Source organism: Hippoglossus stenolepis, chromosome 4, assembly GCF_022539355.2.
Source record: "Hippoglossus stenolepis isolate QCI-W04-F060 chromosome 4, HSTE1.2, whole genome shotgun sequence".
NCBI classification, from domain to species: Eukaryota; Metazoa; Chordata; class Actinopteri; order Pleuronectiformes; family Pleuronectidae; genus Hippoglossus; species Hippoglossus stenolepis.
Window position 1 is genome coordinate 7,758,588 of NC_061486.1, and position 26,234 is coordinate 7,784,821.

Sequence of the window (26,234 nt, forward strand, 5' to 3'; positions counted from 1 at the left end):
TATAGCCCAGGGGTTCTCAACCTTTTTAGTTGTATGTAGACCACAGCAGTCAGACGACCTTAAGTACTCCTTGATCAACACCACCCTTCACAGCCTGAATGTGTTCATTACTTCTGCTGAAGAGGTTATGTTTTCACCCCTGTCCATTTGTTTGTTGGTGGGTCTGTATGTAAACAATTACGCAAAAACTACTGGTTGGTGGAAGGATGTGATATGGTTCAGTGAAGAACTCATTCAATTTTTGTGCTTATCCAGGACTTTTTATCACTTTTTCTAACATCAACAGGCATATTTTTCTTTTTTCATTTTCAAGTTATGGATCTGGATGAAATATTTAGAGGACTGATATCTGAGTGGGTGCAATTTGGTGCAGCTTGATTGAATTCAAGGGGACTGTTGGGCCTTGGTGGAGGTATATGTACTCTACCATTCTAATTAGTAATGGGTTTACCTGGATGTTTTTTTTAATGCTGATTATGATATAAAAACAGATATTACTACTAATAGTTTTTGTAAAAAATAAGCTGTTTTGGTTTGGTCAAGTTTGCATTGATTTCAAAGCAGAAGTTGGATGTTTTAATCAGTTACCCATTACTGTTAGCTAAATGCTTTTAGCCATTCTTGGCATTCATGTTTCGTTAATGTTTTCTTGCTTTGTTTTAATCAACAGCGATATAGTTTAAGGTGGTAAAGCTCAATATGTGGATATATTTCTAATCTAGCCTACTTGTTTTCTTCCCCAGGATTTCTATTAAATTTGTGAGGATGCTCCACAATCTTTCCATGTAGCAACAGGTACCTGCAGAAACAACCCCGGGGTACAAAGACTCAACCCATCTCACTGGGACCAAACCACAAGACAAGATATCAGCTCAAACAGGAATAAGGCAGCTGCGGAAATAACGAGACAGTGTGGCTGTAAGGATGTGGTGGCATAGCATAATGGCATGAAACGTGGCAGGCAGTCTTTGTGAGGAGCAGCGAGTGCCTCCGTGCAAAACTATACTCTGCACCAGAGCTGATAGGAACAGATTATGACGAGAATCAATCCGTGCTGCCACAGCCTTCATCTCTTTTCTCCTGGTTGCTGGGGAGCAGGAGCCTGCTGCTGCCTGTGCCTGGAGCTCGACCAAGATAGAAATCAGGCTGGTTTTTATCTCTCAGTCCTCTCGTCACCTTTCCAGTCCTCCATTCCTCCCTTCCCTCCCCCTCTCATCTAAATGAAGGGCTGCAACGGCACGCATTGAGCACACGAGAGATGCCGGGAATGAGGGAGGAGGGGGCTGGAAAGGTGATGGGCTGCACAATGGCCGGTCACACTGCATTTAAATGCTGTTTCTCCGACAAACAGTAGAAATGGAAAGTGAGGGCAGGACAATATATGTTTATGTACGTCCCGTTCTTTTTGCGCTGTGGAAAATTTGATTGAAAAAGCGATTCTGCTCTCCAGTGTGATTTGTCAGTGACGCAGTTTTCTCTCAAAAAATACCACAAAGAAAATACATCATCTGAAATGGCTCTATTTTTCCTTGGCCAGGAAGCAAGGTTCCTCTCCTTTTAGGGCACGAACACAGTGACACGGGGGGAAAACAACAGAGACTGAAAATAGATGTGACTGCGTCGAGTCTGTCATGTCTGTTAACACCTGAAAACACCTCCTTTAAGCAAAGACAGAAATAAACTCCACAGCAAGAAGCCACCTACTGACATTTACAATCAGCTGGGTCTCAGTAACAAAGGTTCTTTGTTAAGAGTTCAAACAAAAACTCTGACCCACCTTCAAAGACAACACTACTGTATAAAATACGCCTGTAAATATCTACCTCTTGACATTAAGTCACTTCTGAAAAGATGGTTTTCATGGTTTCCTCACGGGCTGAATCAGACCATGTTTATGAGGTTTTCCTGGCTGAGATTTCCATTTCTTCCTTCATGCGGGATGTGACTGACAGCGAGCGTCAGCGAGTGCATTTGTGTTGCACGCACCGATATGAAAATACTCAACTTGGGGAAAGTGAAATAACAATACGGCAGAGTAAACACCAGACCAAGCCAAACCTCAATGTTTGATGTGATGGTTTATCTACCTCCGGCAATTTTCACATTTGTGGCAGCTTCTTTTCATACAATCAAGTCAACGGCTTCCTCTGCAGGTAGGAAACAAAGCCTCATGCCTTCCATCTCAGCTCAGTGGGTTCAAACAAACAGACTAAGATGTATTGATCCATAGAATATTAATAAACAGCAGGATTGTCAACTTTTCTCTATTTTACATAGTTCTAAATAGAATATCTTTGGGTTTTGTACAAATAACCAATCTTGGGAGCTTGTGATGGGAAGTCAAAGATATAATAGATGATCAAAATAGTTGATAGAAGCTGCCCAATAGCTCACCTGGTTGAGTGGGTGCTCGGTTCCTGGGTTTCCATCCCAGCCCTTTGCTGCATGTTCTGTCTTTCATGCTTAAACTTTGTTCTATCAATAAGGGCCCAATGCCCCAAAAATATCTAATAACAATAATTCTATGCTGCACCTGTTGCATCCATATGACATATTAAGGGATTTTAAGATGAAATTCACAAGCAGGAAAATCTCAAGGCAAACGAAGTTCCTCTTAAATGTTCTTCTTGCATTCAGCCATTGTGTAGTTGCCATAGCCCACTTTTCACAGGTCCTTACAAAGCGATCAGCGCCTTAACCTCAGTGTTTAGCGACATGCGGGGTGTTGTTACTTGGCAGACACTGATGCAGCTGCTCGATGTCGAGCGGATCTAATTAAATGCTGTTCCACATTAACAGGATTGAACAAACCTACAGATTTCTTCCTGCTCCCTACGGCCTGTGAGTGGCACTCGGTGAAATGCATACGAGCAGGAACCGGACAAAGTGCTTCCTAGAATATACACACATCCCGCCGGACAAAAGCGAAACCGACATCCGTACACGCAGATGACCAGTACGCATTGTGCCTTGGGCTGGTGGAACATGGTGGTGTAGCAGCGGCACTACAGTCGCACAAAGGCCAAGGAGAGCGATCATCACAGCGAAGTTGCTTTTTAAGGCTTAGGGTCTTTTCTGTAGCCCTGGGCAATATCTAGAGGTGTAACCTGTAATGTCACTCTCAATCTTAGTCTAATTACAGGTTTAGCTTTTAATCACCCATCTGGATTGAACTTAATATATTCCGTCTTTGCCTGCAGACATTTTGTCGTTTCTAGGCTTTAGGGCTTTGGATCAAAACCCATGTAGCTCATATTTTGCTCCGTGTGCTGCCAAATACCGACCAGGAAACTGTGGTCTGTCAAACACATAGTATATGTGGTGGCCTACAGAGCGCAGTGTTTGTAAGTGGTTGCATTCCCCAACATAAACTAGCAGCTAAGCCTCAGTGCTGAATGTGGGTTTGCTCACCGAGGATGGAGCATGTCTCAATGGGAGCAGACAATGAGCTGTGTGCTAATCAACAGGCACCATGTGTGTGAAGTCATTTCTGTTTTACTCGGAACAAACTGCGCAGGACAGTGTTCAGTCGTAGCTCTCATTTCACATCTCCTGGAAAACTTTGTCTAAATGGACAAGTATGATGATACCTGAGCCCTGAGATATAAACAGCAGGCCAGCGTTGGGGAGAAATGGGGAGTCCATATGGTCGTCTGCTGCACGACAGGATCCCTCTGCTCTCTGTTTATGTGCTCACTCACATTTGTTGAGACAACAGAACAACTGGTCAAGATCTTGGCGGTCGCTGCTCCACATGACAGACTGCAGTGATCAGCGTTAGAAACAAGTTTGCTCAAATAATATTTATAATTTCTGACAGATAACCTACCACAAGCAGACCGCACAGCCTGCGCTTGGCTGCTGCACATCACTCCTGCTCACCCAGAGCTTCATGGACCTCAAACATTTACAATGATGCCATAACTTTTAAGACAGCTTGAATTCAATCCACCTTTCCTCCCGGGGTGAAAGGAACACGATATGTAAACAGAAATGGATACAAGGTCCTGACATTAATAATCTTTGTGTTGTTTTTACTGTATCATTGGAATAACTGTAATGTACACCCGATGGCTCACCTGGAGTACACCGTCATGACCGCCTCAGTAAAAACAAGCAAAACAAACCTGCACAGTTATAAAGTTTCCATTAAAATACATAGATAAACATTGGTTTGTTGTCATTTGCCTCCAGCAGAGAACATGAGACTAAAAATCTATAGACTCAATAGTGGCCCAAAGAAACTCGGATTTAAACATTACATCCTACAATACATGTGTTGAGTTATGACTTGCTATGTTTATTGCGTTAGAAGTGACAGGCCTGAAGCAGAAAAATAAATGGAGCTTCATCAACCTCAAGCAACTTGATGGTTAGCGAACGCTGGGTTTTGTCAATCTCATGGTAAAGAATCGCTGAGTTGGGTACGATGCAAAGCAAGTTCTCTACCACTCATTCTCTATGGGATGTTAGTGAATCGGCTTTGCAGGTAAAATTCGGCCATTCTTAACCATGAGATTGACACTATGGAGAAGGTTTGAGGGACAGGAAGAGACATTTCAAATATTCACTTTGAGATACTTTGTGTGTAGAGCAAACCTTGTGGCCTGAGGGAGGCGCATACTGAAAGCTGACGAGTCGTGGGCCTTGGAAAAGGTTCACTGTGAGCATCCAATGAAAACTGAAACCTGAATTTTGGCATTTATTTTGTTGCATTTCCATTTCATGTACTAAAGTATCCATCCATGGTTGTTGGCTGTTTCAAGTAAGTTCATTAAGAGTCATCATGTAGAGACCAAGGACATCAACACTTGTTGGCAATCTGGTCAGTAGTTGCAGAGACGTATAGCAGTTTGGACCATTATCTTATGAGACTACTGGGTTCTTAACAGTGTATTCAGATTTTTGTTCATTAGTCTTTTTGTCTTTGGCATGAAATGAAACTGAAAAGCTGTTCTGCTACATGATCCCTTTTCCCAGGGGAATACAATGTTCTCTTGTGTGGCGCACCAGATCCGTCTGGGTGGTCCGGCCAAGTGAGCAGCAAGTGGACCAGCCTGGACTGGTTCAGCCGAGACTGGACTTTTGTGTTGAACATTTTCGTTTTCCCCTCCAACTCCAATTCCTCCCTTGTGACATGACAGACCTGACAAAGCCACCAATTTTCATTTTTAATGAGCTCACAAACATCGTGAATTGCCGTACTGTTTCCACAAGGAGACCCACTCAGCAATTTTCATACATCATACAACAACGAACAAAAGAAGAAAAAAACCCACTCCAGCCTACATGGAATTACCAAGACAACAGGGACATGATGCAATGTTGCATTTATAATTGATTTTCTTCCACAGTCCATTCCATAATGGTCCACAGAAATCCAATAACCAGTAATTGCTCCAAACATTAGCACATGGGTCCTAATGACTCCATGTCTTTCACACTGTCATCTTTTTACTTAAGTCTCTAACAACCACAGCTCAACTCGTGCTTCAACTATGTAACGAATCACAGTGCAGCAGCCCTCCCCCTTTAGATCTTGATGATTAAGGGAAGTAATTGCCCAAGATTGCCCATCAGAAGCCCACCAGCCGGGTCCCTTAGCAACGCAGATCTGCAGGCTGGAAGATTTTCTGTGTCAGTCAAATTGCAACCACGTCGTTTTATCTGTTTTGAGACCATCCCTCCTCGAGAGCTGCAGCACTTTGTCCACAGATTGTGCTCTCAAAGTCAAAGTAAAGCAGGAGCACTTGAAATGATCGAGGAAGAGGAACCAAATGTTTCTTATTGATAGAGTAAGTTCGCAAATCTATGTACTGATCCAATTCCACGTGAAGTGTATTCGTGTCACCCAGATAAAATTGCAATTTTCTTTTTGCAGAAATGACTTCTTCTTCGCTCGCTGCTCGAAAGCAGCAGTTGCTCTGTACTGTCACTGGCAAGTGCTGTTTTTAAAGCGGCAAAGAAGTGATTTTTTTCAGTAGTGTAGCATCAGTCAGAACTAGCTAACTTGGAAACAATTTGGGAATATATCCAAGTCCCACAAGTACGATGATGTGTAACCTATACAAGACTTCAGTTTGGAGTTTAATTCTTCAAAACTGTGGCTGCACATTTTTTTTAGAGCATTGTTATTCATTCCTTAACTAATTTGTTCTGAAGTTGCTCTTCTACTGTTTTATACTAATAGTGTCCTGTTTAAATGTATAGATTTTTTTTTTATTATTAACTGTGGCTGCACTTTAATAGCTATTAAAAGGACGTAGTTGCTGTGTATTCCTACATTTAGTTATTTGTTTATAGTAGTTATGTGCAGGTATCGGATCGGTATCAATATGCAAGAACTTCTCTAGTTATTGATATAGATATCTTAACCTTTAAACCTGTAGAGTCTCACATGAACCTCTCAACAAAAGAAAAGAATGAAGTGTTTCAGGGATGGATCAGTGAAATCCACAGCATTTTATCCTCACTGGGAGAACCAAAAAGTTCTCCACAGAGGGAAACATCTGTCTCTGCTTTTCCTGCATTCTCTGGGAAATCCTAACATCTAGAAAAAGACATCGGGAGGTTTATTTGATTTATTCCAAACAGCTGCTTAATTGCTGCCGCGTTGTGTTCCATTAAGGACATGATGAACAGCACAGAGGCTTTAGAGGAGCAAAATAGAACACTGATATCCTGGTCAAAGATCCCTTTCATTGTACTAATGATAGCTCAGTCGAAAGGCGTCTGACTAATGGAAAAAAACTCTTTGAAAGAAGACAAGCAGCTAATAGTTTGTGTTTTCATATGATGCTGCTTTTGGGTGCACAAGAAATCTTGTCATTGTTCACACTGTGGAACTAATGACTCCATATCAAATCAATTTAGATACAGGCTACATTAAATACATAAAGAAAACAGGGTAACTTGTTAGTTCTGGATACAATAGCTCACTCTTATCCACTGGCTAACTGTTGCTAACTCTAGTGCACTAAAGCACAAGCTCTGCAGACAAATATTGAAGAAAAATAACTAACTACACATGATTATTGAACGTTTTCTGGAAACATGACACATAAAGCAGACTTCCATAGAATAGGTAATGGTTCAAGATAATTGTATGTCATTGGAAATGTGTATTTTACTATTGTTTGTGCATTTTTACACAGTCCTGCGTTTGCCTCCGAGATGAAATGAGACATTACAGCCACTCTTTGTGGCCCTCTCTGCCCTTTAATCTCCCCCGTCCCGCATCGATTTATGGGCCTGATCGTAGCTGTGACAATGCCGGATTGTTGAGCTGTGAAGAGACATGGGAACGTTATCCTCCTCTGCAGCTGGAAAACGTGGCTCCTTTAAAAAGGATACTGAAGTCACAAAGGGAGCGAACAGTTGGTTGAGCGGGGGACTTTATCAGCAGTAATGGCCCATATTGAAATAAATCTCTGGAGCAGGAGTGTAGTATTGATGCTTAACAAGCCCTGTCAAGAGACGGCTTTGCATACATTAAGCGGCATTGTGGGAGCTGATGAGGTACTGCTCCAGTGCTCAGAGGAAACAGGGTTTGAATTCCTCTGCTACATCCTAACACACATATTTACAGGCATCAAGCAATATTTACATGCATTACCTGAATAAGCTTAATTTCACTTACGGCGGCCCAGTAATTAATATCATTTCAACAGTAAAGCAGATTTTTAAGTACACTCAAAAGCCTATAGCCCCATGTATCAGCGTGCTCTAACTGTTTGAAGTGGATTTCTGGAGTGTCACTACCTTTCAGGGCCCTCCTCTAGGGCCCGCCCTCACTCAACTTGAGTGACAGGGATGTTTGTCGCAGCCCGGGGCAGAGGGCAGGAGTCACTCAGCGAGGGCTGATCTGAAAAGAGCAGCCCTCGCTCGGTTGGCACGAGGGCAAGAACACAAGAGCTGCTGCGAGAAGTGGTTGACTTCACAAGCAGGTCCTGCTCTGGTTCCCACCACGAGCTGCACATCGGCGGTCCGGGGCAGCTGGCCGCCAAAGCCTGAAACAGAGTGCCAGCCCCCACTCAACCCCCATCCACCCAGCCCGCTCTCCCCAGCGCCAGGCCTTGATCTACAATTACCACTGTCACTTGGCATTCCTTTGAAGAAAAAAGGCTGTTTAATGCTTAACAGGGATAAATGAGCGAATAATTAAATTTTTAATCAAGCTGAAATAATGTATTCAACAATACAACTAGGGAGGTCTAGACCCACGGACCCACCTCTGCGTGTTAATAAGCTTCGGCTTTATTGAGATGTTTAATTAGATGGGTTTGCTGGTGGACGTTTATGTGAGCATATCCCTGAGTCGTGCAAATACAGAATCTACACTATGACAAGATGAATTCTGGAAGAACAACAAAGACTTTGAGCTCATTGTTTTCCTTCCTCTCAGCATCCTCTGGTCTCTGTGGTGCGGAGGTTCCATGCTGAACACCGAGCAATATCAAAGCAGATTATTAACAATACATGAGAAACACACTGCATCCTGAGGTGGAACCTGAAGTGATTGACCATCCTGTTGCCATAGGACACAGAAAAAAAAAAGTTGAGGTGAAGCTATGACCTTGATCAACTGTTGACTTGCCAGCTGCCATAAAGGTGTACTAATAATTATGTAAATATTAATGTGAATATATATATGGCACTCACACTCCAGGGATATCAATCTTATATCTATGTAGCTGTGTTTTCCTTTAACATATGAAGAATGCAGCAGAGGATTGTCCGGATCAGAGGCTTTCACAACACCAGGAAAGTGTCTGGTACATTCAGAGCATGCAGGAGGCCGGACATAACGTGCAAATTCAACTGCGTGAATCACATGCGTTTTTGTTTACTGCACATCGACATGGCCCTCATCAGTCTCGCATTTGTCACGTTGTAGAAAAGTAATCGATATGCAAACTGGCTTGCTGTGATTTGTCTGGACATAGGGTCATTTTGTTAAGGGGCTGTCTGGAATATCCGGAGCAACTGACCCAGACATTCTTCTGGAAAACTTCAGGAAAATATCTGGAGTTCAGTGCTGGTCTACAAGCAGCCTAATTTAGCAACGTCAAGTGCTCATAAACAAGTTTTAGTTAAATATCGGAGGCGATATAAGATTTCAAAGTCAAAGCATTTGACTTCTATTTAAGCAGCTTTGCAGTGTTTCTAAACATTCAAAATTGCAGCCGCTCATTGCATGATTGGTTGATGTTGACAGCACAGTGGGGTGGCTGGTCCGGCCTGTGGAGGGAGCCTGTTGGAGAGAGGAAATGACTGGGGGGTTGGCTAAAGAGGATTATGAGGGGCCAGTGACGAGGGGTCTATTGTTAGAGCCTGAGAAAGCGTGCAGAGTGGCACACACTCTTTAACTGAACCCAAAACTCTGGCCTTCCTGGTGAATGAGTGCAAACTCAGGTCTGCACAATAATCAACTCTCCAACCTCTGAAGTCACATGTTCACTTCTCCATGTGAACACTTTATGAGGACAGACAATCCATTAAACGCTGAGCATGAAAAAATATACATATCACGGGAGCAATGCAGTATTTGAGTGAACTGCCTGTTTAGCATTTGACCAAAGCGGTTGCCTGTTGGAGTGTTTCCATTTTTCGAGGGCTGCATTTGGCAAGCGGAGATGACAGAGTGCTGCTCATCTGGGAAATAGCCAGGCAGAGGGATGCTGCTGAGAGGCAAAACCCACCATGTCTGTAAATGCAATTAGAAAAAAAAGACCTTGAGTCGGGGGCCATGAAAGAAGAGTATATGCTGCTATTAAAGCATTACAAACTTGTGACAAAGGAGAACCCACTTCTGTTGTTATTACATATTAAAAAAGGGCCCTGGAAACACATTTCCTCAATCAGTTTCTGACTGTGAGTGATGTGCCCCCATGCGAGCGCACAGTTTTCTGCCAAAGTTAAAAAGCTTTTGGTTATTTCACATGTTTTTCGAGGTCGTCTCATTGGTTTGAGGGTGAGTAGGTTTGGAAAAATAGAGGATGCATCACACATGAAAATATGATGATAGTTGATGTTGCCAGACCATTGTAAAAATCAAATCTGATCAAATCACACCCACACACTCCTGATGGAACAACTATAACTATAGTTTAATGTTTTATAAATATAAAGCAGAGACTGAGGATGTTTTCCCTCAACTTTACCTTGATAGCTGCTTTTTAAGTCATGAATATTTATGCGATGTGAGAAACACAGTGAGACTACTACTTAAATTTGAAACTAACTTTTCATTTAAAAGCTGCTTTCCACCTCTGAAAGAGAAAGAAAACATCCACTTCATCATGGAGGAAAACAACACATACATGGAATAAATAGAAGGAAACTTGACCCAGTTTTCTCACCCTGCTCTCTTTTGTATTGGTGGGAAGAGGACACTGCTGTGGGGGTGGAGACCATGAAAAAAAATGGCATAGCGAAATGGTGTGACTGCACAAGTGTATGTCCAAGCCCCTCAGGTCAATAATAAATCATCTGAGTGGACCCGTCCACACGTAAGTGTCTGTTCCCACTCCGTGTCACAGCCTCTGACCATTAAACTTTTACTGTATTTACTTTTCAAAATGGCACCCCACAGTCCAGCAAATCCCTGCTAGGTTGTTACAGCTCCACTTGTTAAAAGAAAAAAAAAGAGCTACATTACGTCCATTGAAATTCTTTCAACAGCAAAGGAAACAGCTGCAATTGTGGGTGTTGACTAAGCTAGCATACTGCAGTAATTATTTCAGTCCTCGTGCTTGATCCTCCTACAGCTGCTCACACTTCACCACTGACAAACACAAAAGCAGGCCCGGATCGTGGTTGAAAACCTTCGCTCTCGCTTCTTGTCTCTCAGTCTGTTAACTTTTGTGTACTAACCGACGCCCTGCACCTCGAAAACCCAAAACCCACCGGCACACTTTGACTCTGGCACCTATATAAACAAGCTGCGACTGGAATAAAGCGGTGCTATCTGTGTGCTTGCATAATGAGAAGCAGTAGTAGAGTGTTATTGTGGCACAAGTGCTGCACAGAAACAGAAGTTATGTTCATAATCGCGGCATGGGGATATCAAAGCGGAGTCTGAATGAACATCAAAGGCATGGTAATCGGAGGAATTTTACATGGAATATTATGACGTGTAATGGATGCAATTTGAAGATCAAAGATATGGTGCAGATAATTGAAAATGCTCCATTTCCTTCCTCCTTTTCATTGCTTTCAGCAAAAACGGGGAAAAAAAGCAGTGAAAGGTTAGCAGGGTTGCCTTTGACTCCTCTGGCCTGTTCTGATGTCAGCGATAGCATAATAATGAAATCATCAAGGAAACGGAGGCAGCCAAATTAAAAGATGAGTCAAGAAACAGCAGGTTTGGATTTCAAGTCTGAAATAAGTCAAGGGTCTCACAAGAGGAGCGAAGCTGAAAGGCTAAAGGAAGAGTGAAAAAAGAGAAAAAGGAAAAAAAACTCAACAGGAGGCTGTAAACAAGAAATAATAAAGTTAAAAGCTATTTAACTGAGGCACTGTGGAATAAGAGCCAAGAGCAGGAAACACATGTAGGAACGAGCGTGTTTTACAGAGATACTTCTGTTTTTCTACAAACAAAAAGATTTCAAATATTTAGCGTGAACCTTCAGCAGCACAGCTCATGTTTCATTTCATGAAGACACACCACCTGAGATTGACGGCGACTACTGTGACGCCAGAAGACTCGGTTCTAATTGGTCACACTCGAGAAAGCCCACTGTATTATTATCCAATATTCTAAGGCAACATGTGGTCCGCCCATTTCGCAAAACTGGAAACTAAACGGCCACAAACGACATGAAATCTGTTATCTCTATCCATGAACTTACATAAACCACTCCGTTCTCCACGGAAATATTCAGCGCTTTGAGGCCACGTCAGATATTTAACTTGGCTCTGCTTTCAGTTTCTGAGAATGGATGAAGGGAAAAATATGTTAAAAGGAGGCCTAGAAAACAAGAAATTGTACAGCCAGACACATTTCCCTTCTTTGAAGAACACTCCCTTGTTTATTGACAAAGAATTATACCTTAAAACTGTCAAATCCTTCACCTGTGCCATGTAAGAAAGCCTGTTTCTTAAAAAAAGACCACCGAAATAGCCTTTAAGCAAGAGTGATGTAAAGTGCTGCCTTGATATTTAGTTATTGCAGTCTGATGCCAGTAATTAGAGAGGGTAATTACAGTTTACATGATGAACATATCTCCACCCCACTGACAGGTCGCTACCCACATTTTTTCCTTTCACCACAACAAAGTTAGGGAGGATTCCTTGCACCCTCTCAGCCACTAAAGCTTAAGGAAGTCAAGCTGTGGAAAAGCAGAGCTTTATAAAGCACCTGTGAGAATTTCAATAGCCTTGCAGAACTTTCTGGCTAATATGTTCCCGTAGATTTTTTACTCTTGAAGCATATCTTTGGACAAGGTTTCTATCTGCAGTTCATCTCGACAGCGAACACCTGGAGCAACAAAGCGGAGAGAGGAAGCGACGGCGGGATGGCGATGCCTTTGTTTCTCAAGGGGTTCGGCCACACAGAGCACTCTGAAGTCGGCAGAGAAATGATTCTCCATGTAAAAAAGGTTTACGGCTACAACGAGCTCCTCTTTGCACTCTGAATAAGAAGCACAGATCAGAACTGTGCCTCAATGTTTGGGTCTCACCTTCTTCTTCTTTAAGCTTGTATTTTCATTCATACCAGAAAAACCTACAGTCAAACCCTCACATTTTCATTTGCAACAACAATACTTTAGTTTCTTCCCCCCTCTTTCAGACTGTTAAAAACATATAGCGCATACCTCTTGCTCTTGTTGTGCATCATGATTTTATGATGGATGAAAAGACAGAAGGGGAATAGCTACAGGATTTGGCAGAAGCATCAACATTCCTGTCACGAAACCTTCATCTGGCCCTTTCTGCCTCAGTTCATCAGCTTTGTGAGGGATTGTGTGCAAACAAACATTTGGCCATTGATGGGGCTTCATTAAAGACACTTAATAATCTCAGTAGAGACTTTTTTCCACCTTTAGAAAGAGCAGATCGGGGTCATCAGAGCAGAACCTGCGACCTTAAAGAGCACACCTGCTGCTTCCAAAACCACCGGCGCTGTCAAATGAGCAGGTGGCGAGTGACAGACTGGTGAGCTGCAGCGCAGAGGGAGGGTTAAGTATTTTGTCCGTGTTTATCCACGCTACGCTCGCACGGTCTCCTGACTCAATTTAACACCTCTCAGGCCACAAGACTTATCCACAGTAACGGTCTCACTTTAAACCTTGTATGTTTTTCCTTCAGAGAAAGAAACCACAAAAGACATGAGCCTCAAGTCCTGCTCATATCTAGGATATGGGGAAAAAACATAAATCGGTTTTGTGTTCTATGTATAAAAAGTGTGACTGCTTGAGCAACTCCAACGAGGAATTTGATTTTTATGGGCATCGTCATGGGAATAGTTCTTAAGCTTTAACCTTTAAGTGAAGAATGCAGACATTATGTGCTAATATGTCTCTACTATGTATGAAACTAGAAGTCACACTTAATGCTTTTATTATTGGACGTAAAAAAATCGCCCCGATCACATATCATGGTTTTTAAGACTAGTTAAGCTCCATCCACGAAGAGGAGGGCACATATCGCTCCCCCCAATAATTATCATTGGCTTTAGGACAGTTAAACAGCAAACTTAAATCTTTCCCTTGGAAACTTGGGTGGTAGAATTATAACCTTACAAAAAGTGTGTGAAGCCTTATTTCGGGTCAAAGTCATTACATGTTTTATGCGTTTTTATTGTATTTTATTAGATTTGGCTGGTGATTCTATGAATGTTGATTTGATGCACACTGCATTAAAAAAACATAACAAGCACAGCGTCAACCCACTGAGGCCTGTGAGGTGCAGAGAGTCTAAACAGACAAGACAAAAACAAACCACACCAACTCTAAAATCATTAAATTAGGATGTTGGACTGACTGTTGAAATCACCCTGTAGGAAAACAATTAAAGGGGACATAGCATGCAAATTCCACTTTGTTAGTGCTTCTACACGTTAATGTGGGTATCTGGCATGTCTACCAACCCAAAAACTCTGGGAAAAAAACACTTGCGTGTTTTGTTATGGTTCCTCTAAGTCAGAAACGTCATGCTTGAGCGACTCGATTGAGCTTCCTGGGTTTTGTGTCGTAACAAGGTACTGGAAGTCTCCCTACATGGCCTTGGCCCACCCCCACACTCGTTACGCCGGGTTTACACCGGAGGCAGCGAGGCTGCGAGGCAGCGCAGCGCCGTTCCCAAGCGCGCAGCCGCCTGGCTGTTCACACGGGACGCGCATTTCTCCGCGCTGGTCAGCCCCATAGACTGTATATATAAGGTCAGCCCGCGATTCTGCTTTCTCTGCTTGTTGTTGTACCCGTTGAATGTCGGGGTTCGGGGGTAAATGATGGTCTTCATAGCCCCCCCCCTCTCTTTCTCTCTCTGTCTGTGTGCTTGTGTGCTTGTAGTGGATGGGCAGAGGGGGACATTTAATTATGTGATTGGGAAAATTAAAACTCCAGGACAACATAAGGGGAATACAAAGTATGGGATGCATATTTGATAATTTATATCATATAAAATATGTAATTTATATCGTTTAAAATCATGGGGGGAGAGGAGGGAGGGGGGAGCTGGCTCATTAGCATTTAAAGGAACAGGCACTCAAAACAGGTCACTCTGTGGAGGGCTGTTTTATACAGGGTAAAAAGGGTGCTGTTTTAAATGATCCTTGTGGTATTTTGACCAAAGTATGTTACAGACATTTCATTAAGACCCCAAGGAACCATATCAACTTGTGGTAAAATAGGCATGCTATGTCCCCTTTAAGTAAGTACCAGTTATGAAATCAAAAATTAGATTTTGCATCCATTGAATCATCCCCAGGAAAGCCCCATGACTGAGTCCGGCTCCGTCCTCCTTCAAATCCCTCCAGCACGCAACCACCAGTGTCTCAACACCGAGTGAACAATGTGCCGGACAAGAAAGAAGCCGGCCACAACTGTGTGTGCCAGTAAGCTCTCTTTGAGGCCCCGGCGTCTCTAATTGCCTGGACACTTGTGTCCGAGGGCTGCTCTCTTTCCTCTGTGAAAAGATGAGACCTCTCGTGCTCCTTACAACAGGCTTAAGCTGATAAACCCTTTCATTCAACATGGCCGTGGGATCGGTGTTCAGTGCAAACAGATTGGGTAAAAAAAGACTAATCAAAACAGCGATTAGCCCCCAACACAGAAGCAGAGCTAAGCCACGGCACAGCCTCAGCAGGGGGTCCACTGATGTCTGATGATTTGTGCGAGTCTCTTCTGGTTAATACATTCCTAGTACACGAGTGCAAGTACATGAGCTGGAATATGTGAGGAATGCGTGTAGCGGGGTTTTTTTTTATTGAACAAAGACATAGCATAGCTGATTTCAAAATGGGATGTGACAGCTGAAGAAATGAACGGACAAGCAAGCCTCAGATAACAGAAAACACTCGGTGACCCACTTCTAATCCAAGGCTGCTCCTTCCCTCCACTCACAGATAATCAGTACCTCCCTTGCTTTCCGTCATGGTTAGTGTTTCCCTGCCTTCATGAATCGTCCTTCTAATTTCTCCCCCGTGTTGCAGTCAGCAGCATTGCCAATTCCTCCATATGGGATCCTATCAGTGCATCATCTGGCCGGCTGCTATTGTACATTATACAGAATCCATGTGTTTCTCGGCAGCAAGGTCATTTTCTGGGCTTGTTTAGTTTACTTGGAGCTGAAGTGAACAAACAAGGCTGCAACATTCACTGCATTCTGTACTGTGAGAAGGCAGGTTCAGTGTAGAGCTGGTTTTATCACACAGCCTGAGAGCTATTTTTTATTATTCTTTTTTCTCTTAACAGATACACAATAAAAGCATCTATGTTGAGCTAGAGATCCTCTAAGAGAAGGTGGAGAGCAAAACAGAGCAAAAATGCAAAAAAAGCATTTTGAATGGGTATGAAACAGGAAAGTGTTTCTTTAGCTTGTTGTACTATTCTTAAAATGCCAAATTAACTATAAATAAACAGATTTACACAGGTAAATGTACTTAGAACATAGTCATCATGCATGCTGGGAAGTATTGCCCACAGGAAATGTATCAAAAGATATTGTAGCTATAGGTAGGCTAAAGAAATACACTTATTTTACTTGTAGATTCTACATGTAGTAGCTAAAAGAAATCCATGATTATTGCAGACTCTAACAAGCATATGCAGGTAACCAATTAAATACCCCATTGTACTCTGCCACAGGCTTTCAGTGCCAGTAAATATTTTGCAGCCGGCTGAAGACCATATTAATATTGTTAATATAGTGTAACTAATGGTACAACAGCATGAATCAATTTATGGGCAACACTGCAGCACCATTACCAGGTTTCCAGATTGGCTTGCCCACCAGTGACCTTGAGTAATAGCACACAAATGTATTGTAAAGAATCATGTGACTTGGGAAACGCACACACGCGCCACGGCAGATACCAGCAGGGAATATCAACATGTCCATTTGTGCAAGTAGATATAATGTGCAATTATGAGGGGGAGGGTGTGGTTGCAGCGTTGTTAACACAGTCACAGTAGACTCAGTGAACCCGTCTGCAAGTAATTTTGAATATTCAGATTAACAATCGGAACACGTGAAATGATCTATATTTAAGTATGTGTGTTTGTTTGCAATCTCCCAGAAGCGCAGGAGCAGGGTGCGTCAGGAAATGATTCCGAGTGACACTCTGGTGATTATGAAAATAATGAGGGGACCCACAGGGCATGAGATCTTCAGCCAGGCTCCCCTCAATTTTTCCTCCACTTTCTCAAAACGCATCGTGCCAACTTTGCAAAGAGAGCATTTAAATTAGCTACACAATTCTCGAGTCCTATTGAGTTGCTGAGCTATTAAAAAGGTACGCTTGAAGATTCTTTTACTTCGTTCTCTCTCTTAACTTGCTACCAAGCTACGCCATGAGCTGGCTAAAAAGAGCTGATTCAACATTACTGAAGAGATCCTTCTAGGAATGTGTCTGCAGTGGCATCTAACCCTTATCTGACATATGATACAACCTCAGCTGCCTCATTATCCTGAGATTAACAGCTCGTTGTAAATTGTAGCATCTGTCGAGGAGCAAAGCGAGGATCAACCATCAGTTAGGAACAACTAATCCGAATTATGTGAGGTCAGCAATATCAAAACATTACCCAGTTTTTTTTACACGTGCACACGGACTTGTTGAAACACTAAGAAAAAAAGGCATATGTGAAATAGGAAGTTAAAAATTATGAAGAAGCCTGGTTGACTTCTCCACTGATCTCCCAGTGGAGACCGGGTGCTGAAGCGAAAGGTTCTTTGAACTGTTATTTCTGGATTTTAAGATTGCTCACTTCCCTCTGGTGCTCTGTGAACATCTTCAATCTGTCTGTCGCTGACTGACTGGGGTTGGTGGGTGCATGACTGCATGCAAATGCTGACAGGTTGTCATTGGATGTCGCCGTTGAGATGTGGCAGACTGGAAATAATGTCCAGTACTGTCAGTCTTTCTTTAAAGAGGTCCACCTGAACATTTCACTGTTTCTGTTCTTTTAGCTCACCATTTCAATTGTGTATCTGTTCTTTAAGCTAACTTATATTCTAACTATTTATCAATTATTTTAAGCTTACTATTTCAACTGCGTACACATTATTTTATCTATAATTTCAAGCGATTATTTTTCACTTTGATGCATCAATTTGTAATTCTAATGTTTATTTAAAAAATGGTGATTTGGCATCACCCCACAATCTTTCCACAAACAGAGAAGAGCTCGGCACTCGGAGGAATCCAGCTATGTTCTTCCTCATTTTGTCAGAGTGCATGAATGTCAGTTGCTGGATAAAAATCCCTTCACCACATGCAACAGCTCGACTGTAGGCAAGACAGCAGGGATGGTGCCAGTGTGCCATGCTACATGCTGATACAGTGGGCCTCTTTGTACCGTGAGCTTCTTTTCAGACAGGAGCAAAAGCTGCAGGAGTGGCACCATATTGGGTGGGGGGTTACAGTTTGCATAAACCCAACAGGGCTTCCATCCTGGCAACAGAGCGGGGTGGTGGTCACGAAGGGAAAGGGTTATCGTCCGACGGGAACCTCGCGCCATAAATGTTCATGCTATGAATAAATTTACATCAAATCAACATGGACACTCACTGATGGAGCAGATATTCTAAAAGGAAATCGGCTTCATTGAATGTCAGGGATGAAAATGGAAATTTGCCGTGAAAGTACACAGTCCAAAGCACATATCCATCACTCTGTCGTTTTCATTATGCTTAAGAAATGTGATCAGTGGTGATGATGAGGGGGTGACTGAGCAATCACAAAAAGCCAACATTCAATCTCGGAGAGATAACAAAAGGAAGACGAAAGACGGCTCTGGATGGCAGGATGCCCCTGGGGCGATTATGCTGTTATTATGTTGGAGAGGACTGCTGAGCTGCGGTGTGGGGCAATTAGAGACCGGAGGATTGACTGGGGGAGGGTCCAGGCACAACAACCCGTCCTTGAAGAGAAAAGGCAGAACACACCGGATACAGCAGCAACAGCATGAAAAAAATAGCAGATGTTAGTGGATTTAAGTATTGAAATGGCAATCATCTGCTCCTTTCCAAGGAAAGAGGCTCTAAGCTTCTTTCCTGTCCATTAGAATCCAGAGGGTTAATACATGGGATTGCACACTGAACTTTATGCTGCACTGGTTTGGATGATTTGACTGGTAAGTATGTGACAATCGTTGTGGTCCGGGATAATGTGCGCAAGCGGATGAGTCTGTTGTCCTCATTATGCAACACTGCAGACACAGCAGTGAACATGGTACCCAGTCACTCTGCTCTGGAAAGTCCTGACTAAAAACCCCCACAGAGGGTCCAGAAGCGATGTAGCTGAAGAACATGGGGACAAAAAGGAAAAGTCAATCCCAGAGTATCATTTCAGCGCTTTATGGACGGCAGACAGGGGTCGCAGCCTTACAACCATTGTGTAGTGTTGTTCAACGTGTAGATAACGGATGTGAAAACAGATTGAATTTTATGAGACACACAGTGCGACTGTTCCTTTACTCTCACTTGAGTAACTTAAGCCTCTGAACTTCACCTCTGATGAGATCTCCATTGTCGCCTCTCTTAATATAACAGATCTGCGAGTGAAGAGGACACAATGGGCAGTGAAAGAAGACAGTAACACAAGCTTGGTGGTGTGAGATGTAACAGTTGGCATTGCCAAGTATCCTGAACCCTCACAAACCTACTCTGTTTCCATGCCCTGTGGCCCTGAACAACTTCAGCGGAGCAGGTGTCTGCACACATTCTTTACATAAGCTCTTGTCAAACATGGCGCACAGCAACAAGGCCTCACAGCTGCAGGACAATGGAGTCATATTAAAGTACAGCACTGCAGCACGGCATGCACGCATACAGCCAGTCAAGGTAACAACAGTCTCTACAAGGTCAGCTTACAGCCAAACTAAAAAGTAAGAGTAACACAAAACCAAATGGTGTGAATGTATAAATTGAAATAATTCGAAAAAAAATGATTTACAGTTGCATTTAAAGTAAAATACTACAAATAAGAAGTGTCTTCTTACCAGTTCATTAACGTGGGAGAAGAATTACATGCTGTTGCTGACGTGAACCAGACAAATAAGTATTAATGCATCGCAAATATGTAACCAGCTATTAAAAAAGCCCCCACAATTACACAAAAACTAAATCCAGATGTGCAAATCCTAATAAATTCATAGTGAATGTCCTTAATGTCCTGTGTAATTATAATAACATTATGTAACACTAAAATGTGTACTACAACTACTACTACATTTTGGTACAGGTACTATAACAACATACAGCTTCCTTTAATAAATCTAAAACAGACTCCTAAGTATTTTTGACCTCTGCCATTTTGGTAGAGTGAAAAGGCCCCTAGACGCCACTGAACAAAAAACAAATAAAGACTGAAATCAATCATCTGGATTTACGTGGGTATATTTTATATTTCTTAAGGTTATTAAAAGTGAGTATGTACATTTTTGTAAAATAATTTCCTGAATATTAAAATAACATGAAACTTTATGTTTTTAGGATCATTTAATCTGCTGCGGTCAAATGCTTTGAAGTGAGGATTAACTCTTTTTCTGTTTAGTACCTCAGCCAACGTCATATTAGGCTACTTCTGTACTTTGATCAGAGTTAGGAATGTAAAAGTGAGTTTCACCGTTTCATGTTCACAGCTTTATTCGGTAGAATAATCCATGTCAGGTCATTCTTGTTGACTCTCTTGTATTTGTTCCATCTGCCTTGTTATGAATTTTCTCATATTTTTCTACTGCATACAGAAGAGGAGCCGTCTCAGTAATATACTAATGAACAAATGAAAGTATATTTGTCTTTAAATTGTGATATTAAGGGTTATTTAGTAGCAGTCAATGTTTTTTTTTTCTTACTACCTATTTGATGACCTTTAAGAACTAAGTCGGATTTCCTGCTGATACCATACACGCATTTTTGTTCCCACGAGCTGCAGCAGAGGCAGTCTGAGCAGAAACGGGCGACGCATACCTCCTCGTTGAATCCTACAATTAACTATAAAGCTCTCAATTACAGATATTCCACATCACAAAAGCCTCAAAAATGTCTGTTCATGTTACCAACCCACACTGTGCGAGTGAACACAACAAAGGAAAAAAAACATCCAGCGACACACTCCCACAAAAACCAAATGTGACACTGACGGATCAAAAACGGAGAATTAGCACCTGCAGATAAAACAGTTCAGGCCCTTTTTCAAGCCGCTTCTGCTGTCACAGGGCGAGTAGGGCTGAGCTGCATGATGACGGTCAGGGTGCTACGCAGTGTTCAGCAGATCAGTGACATATTGATGAAAGGCGTGCTTAGCCCCTCTCTCTGAAGCCCCTTTGCACCCTGAGCCCCTGGCTGTGGGCCGAGTGAGCGGGTGTCCTGCCTCTTGGGGCCAGCTACAGAGCAGAACCCCCGACCAGGAGGACTTGAACAAGAGGCCTTTCTCTTACTGCAATGTGACCCCCCCCCCTCACACACACACACACACACACACACCCCTTTGACTTCTGCAGGACTGACTCCTCTGGCAGCATCTCAGCTTGTTCTCCCCCTTTGGTCAAGTCGGGTTTTTTACATTGCGTTGGCTCCGGCTTTAATTGATTTACATGGAGCGCTCACACTCCCGCAACACAAGACCATGTAAGGCAGTGCCAGCAAGCCAAGACAGCCAGACAGCTGGCCGTCGTCGAACAACAAGCAGACGTCTACACGCTGAGAACGAGCTCGTCGAGGGTCCCCAATGATACAATGGAGAGTATTCAGTGAAATGTAAAAAAGACGATGGTGTGACCTCTTGCTCTGTCGGGGTTTTGAAGTGATACCACCTTAAAAGTGGAAAAAAGAAACAAGAAATTAAAGGCTACTGAAAGTTTCCCATACATTCAAATACTGGAATGCATGTGTAACATTTATAATGTAAAAGATTCCTGGCAAACTTATTTTTTCAACATGCACATGAGGAAATATCTATGTTAAGTCCTTGGCACGAAGATATAAAAACCAATTACACTTTTCACTTTATGTATTTTGGTTACAAACCACCAGAGAAATACGTGACAGTTTTCACCTTTTTTTCCCTTAAAAGAAAAATATTGGCTTTGACGTTCAGTTAACGTCACCAGACTTTTTCTTTCTCTCTGCTTTTAATCAAGAACACAATCCCTTCTTGAATAAATAACAAACATTTCCTGCGACGGGAAGGCCTGGATAACCCCTGAGTGGAGAGAAAAGAGGACAGCCTCCAGTGAGGGAGATAGCCAAGTCAGTACAGGGCGGAGGAGGGGGGAGCAGCGAGGAGGAGGAGGAGGAGGAGGTACAGTCTGAGTCGTAAGGTGGCCGCTGAGGCTCTGAAAGACGAGATTGAAGAAAAATCGCATCCTTCACCGGGAGATGAGCTCTGCTTGAACCGTGCAGAATAGATCCTGAGAGGAGGTGGGAGAGGGACACTTAAGTCTCCGCAGACCCACAACATCAACAGAGCCGTCACTGGGGTCAACATCACTCACCCATTAGGTCCCTGTACAGCACACATAAATCCTCCTGGGTTAATGGAACGCTCACATTCAGACCTGCTGCCACATAATGAGCGGTCTCTCTTCCTGTGCTGCTCAGAGTTGATTTTGGCACCAGCTAACTTCACACTTCCTGGTCTGCAAAATATGATTCTCACAATTGATTAAGACGCGTCTAATCATAACCAAAACTATAAAAAATGTGTGCATCTTTGTCCTGAGTCGACAAACGCGTGTTTCACTGCGATGCATAAATCCCCACACAATAGGCAACTAATTAAGCAACAATACAAAAAGGGGGAACAGGCATCAACCTAAACTCTGAATTAAAAATGTTTTCCTGAAGGATCCAACCTTCCACAGATTAGCACCAGTCGTTTGGACCGGAGGACGGCTGCAGTGTAAACGAAGGCTCGGGTCACCGCATACTGCTGTACTGTTACAATACAATTTAAATGCCAACATGCATAAATCATGAATTAATTAGAGGATGATGAGGGGAAACGACACCCTCAGTGTGCTTCTGCAGATGTCACATTCATAAACGGCTGTTGCTGTACTAAAGCTGCTTACTGAAACATGCACGGTGTTACAATGGTGAGAGGGAGAATAGGCCGAAGGCTGGACGAAGCCCAGGGCTGAAGCAGAACTGCAGGCCTCTGCAAATCACAGACACACGACTGCGTTGCTCTTGTGTCGTAAGGCCGAGGCAGCCCACAGACGACCGGTGAGAGCATTAGCGAGGGCTACGTTGATGCCGCAGATATTTTCCACATGCAGTTAGGACACAATGACGCTGCACTGTGGCGATGGGTGTGCTACGCCCCAGACAACAACAAGACAACCCCCACTCGCCTGTCATCCCTGAGCCTTTATTCACGCCTGGACTTCATTATGAAGTGGAGCAGAAATCATTATGGGCTATCTGAAAGAATTTATAAGGCAATGATTCAGTCCAAGTCACGTCTCACCTACACAGAGGACAGAGGAATTGGCTAAAGACGGAGAGACGTACTTCATTTTAGACTAAATACAGATGTGGTAAAGATGTCGGCTTAACATTGAAGCCACTATGGTTATTGTATAACATGAACAGGATAACAAATATATATTTATATTCGCCATAGAGTGTTAAATTATTTAAATTGATTGTATAATCACACCTTAACATAAAAAACAAGGGGTCAAAATCCTATTTGCAATAATTTGGCCAGTTTTAATCTTTAGAATATTCTACCCTGCGAAGAAAATCAACCTTCACTGACATGTAGGACTAATACTGTGTAAATACAGCTCATCAGTGTATCTTATTAAGCCTCATCTGCTATAACATTTAGGTTTAGGAATAGAGACCTGTGCTGCCACCAGGATGCTGGGACGGCCGCAGAACACACAGTGTATATAACATTGTCTGCCTTTATTTAGATTGAGAAGATATTCTTCGTTAAACATCTGCAGATGAAGCCAGTGAAGGAAACCTGCCACAAATTGTATCTGTCATTTTTTTCTCGAGATGTTAATGAGTGGTTTCTTTTTGTGTGTTGTAGTTTTAGCTATGAACAAAAGAAAATGGCAACATCTGTCTTAGATATTAAAACTTCTAATTCTTCCAATATAACTGTGCAGTCAACTATAAAAGCTGCTAGATTATGTGATTTAATGAAACAATAACATCTTAAAATAATAATGATAATACTTATTTTAAAGTATTTAGTATTTAGTCCAATTTAAAAAAAAATGTGTATCCCAGAAAAACAAATCCTATAAAGCTTCAGGATTTACAAAAGCAGGACTAAAATAAAAAATAAAGTCTTTAACAAGACAGATAAATCAAATCGGGGACATAGAAATAATCTGAGTGCTGCACTGTTGTCACCTTTAAGGAAAGCTAGAGACGAGATGATGGCAGGACAGGTCTTTACTGTGCAGCCTACACATGCACCAACGTGGAAAACATGTTGGATGCAACATGATGACACTGCCCAGAGATGTTCAGCTGGAACATTGTGTTTCCAGAAGTAGTCAGACCCCCTGAACAGAACTGAAGTGACTGGACAAAGAGGAAATGAAGTCTTTCTTTCAGTTCCCTCTCTCATTAATGACTGATGGGTGTGGGGGCCTTACACGTTTAGATTATCTTGATTAAATGAAATCAGAGGATAAATACTTCCTCTGGCTGGCTGTGTTATTGTCATGAGGCTGAAATGTGATTTTAAAAAGTCAGTTTTTCATTAAATTTGTTCTGTGCAAGTGTATCTGACATTTACACTTTAACTATTTATTTATTGTAAGGTTAAAATGTAACTGGCTGTTTTAACCACTGACTCTTGTAAATCTGAATTTGTTTCATATACATACAGTTGTAGATGTGTAACTATTTGAACTTGATTTGACTGATCCGGTTCAGATTTGGATCAAAACGAGGCTAAAGAGGAGTGTAAACCTTTATAATGAATCCACATTAAAGCAGGTACACCTGTGCACACACAGACGAAGCAGACGTGGCCCTGTTCAGTGGTTCCCAGTGATTTCCAGACCCGGTAACCACACTGAACCCTCTCCAGAGAACCAGCACTGGTTTCGGGGGGTGTCCTCTCGTCGCCCTCTTACCTTTTTGTGTCTGTCTTTGAAAGGTAACGCGGGCCAGGGCATCTCCTGCAAAAAGTCCTGCCAGTGTTTCTGGTCCTGGTCCGACGAGATGAAGACGATGTCCAGTTTGTCCTTGTGCTCGGACGTCTTCTTGAAGCGGCTGTAGAACTCGCACAGGCTCCCGTTGAACTGCTTGCACGGCGCGTTCAGGCTGCACCCGAAGAAGAGCCCGACCAGGGACAGCTTGGCGCCCAGCGAGTGCACGTCCACCTCGGCTTTCTCGCTGTTGACGAGCCGCTCCCCGAGCAGACCCACCAGGAACTCCGACATCGCAGCGGCACGGTCCGCGAACACACGACGTTGCCCCCCTCAGACGAGACAGCTGCGCATGTAACCCCGCTGCGTTGAGGCGACGGCACCGCGCTTCCTCCGCCTCCGGTGTGACGGGGTGTGTTTTCTCTGGGTGAGCTCCGGCTCGTGTGTGTCGGTGCTGCGGTCTGAGAAGCGTCTCACCGCCGCTCGTCCTCCTCCGGTGTGCGCGCTGTGCAGGAATGCGCTCGGCTTAAATGGCCCTGACTGCAACAGCGACACTTTCACCGTGACAGCTCGTTATTACTCTGGATTTAAAGAAAACACTTTGAGCATCTTTTCATGTGTTAAATAAAACAAATGCAGCTTTTTTTATATCAGAGTTACATGTTTTATTTCACTAAATATTGTCTAATCTGTAAATTATAATCAGCCTGATTCTAGGTTGGAGCTCAAATTAACCTCAGCTATTATTAAATGCTCATGATTCATTAATTTAATTATAAACTCCATTAGACAAGTTTAATTGATATTCTGTAATTTTTTTTTAAAGATAAGGCTGAGGGTCAACTAAACACTATCCTTATGAATCTGCTGCCACCTAGTGTTCACAGGAGGGGACTACCTGGGCTCCTGGCACAGCATCACCAAGTTCCAGTGATGATAAGCTACGAGGTACATTTACTCAAGTTAGGGCTGGACGATAAAGACCAAAATTAAGAAATCAGTCTGAAATGTTTGAGTCTTGTTATTATTCCTTTTGGTTTAAAGGTTCAGTGTGTAAAATTTAGCTGAAAGGGATCTATTGGCAGAAATTGAATATAAAATAATCCTAGTGATGTTTTCAGTAATGTGTAATAATCTAAATTGTACAAATTGTTGTTTTCTTTACCCTAGAATGGGCCCTTTATATTTAAATACTTTATATTTACATCGGGACCAGGTCCTCTCTACGGAGGCAGCCATGTTTTTTCCAGTAGCCCAAACTGGACAAACTAAACACCTTTTGAGTTTTTATGACAACTGAAGGCGACCACAGGTTCTCTTTTATGTTTGGAAGGGGAGGGTGAGGTGAGGGGTATTCAGCTGCAACATGCAATTTAACCACTAGATGTCACTAAATTCTACACACTGAACCTTTAAAGACATATATTTGCTCCTGAGGGA

General features: G+C 42.6%; 1 protein-coding gene across 1 annotated transcript in view; it reads right to left on the reverse strand.

Annotated features, from left to right (window-relative positions):
• nxn (nucleoredoxin) overlaps positions 1–25,316 on the reverse strand; it is a 57,947-nt gene extending 32,631 nt beyond the window's left edge. Inside the window, exon 1 of the mRNA XM_035154222.2 lies at positions 24,780–25,316. Coding sequence (XP_035010113.1) covers positions 24,780–25,088 — 309 coding nt within the window. The 5' untranslated portion in view covers positions 25,089–25,316. The remainder of the gene's footprint in view (positions 1–24,779) is intronic.
• Positions 25,317–26,234: the final 918 nt, after the last annotated feature.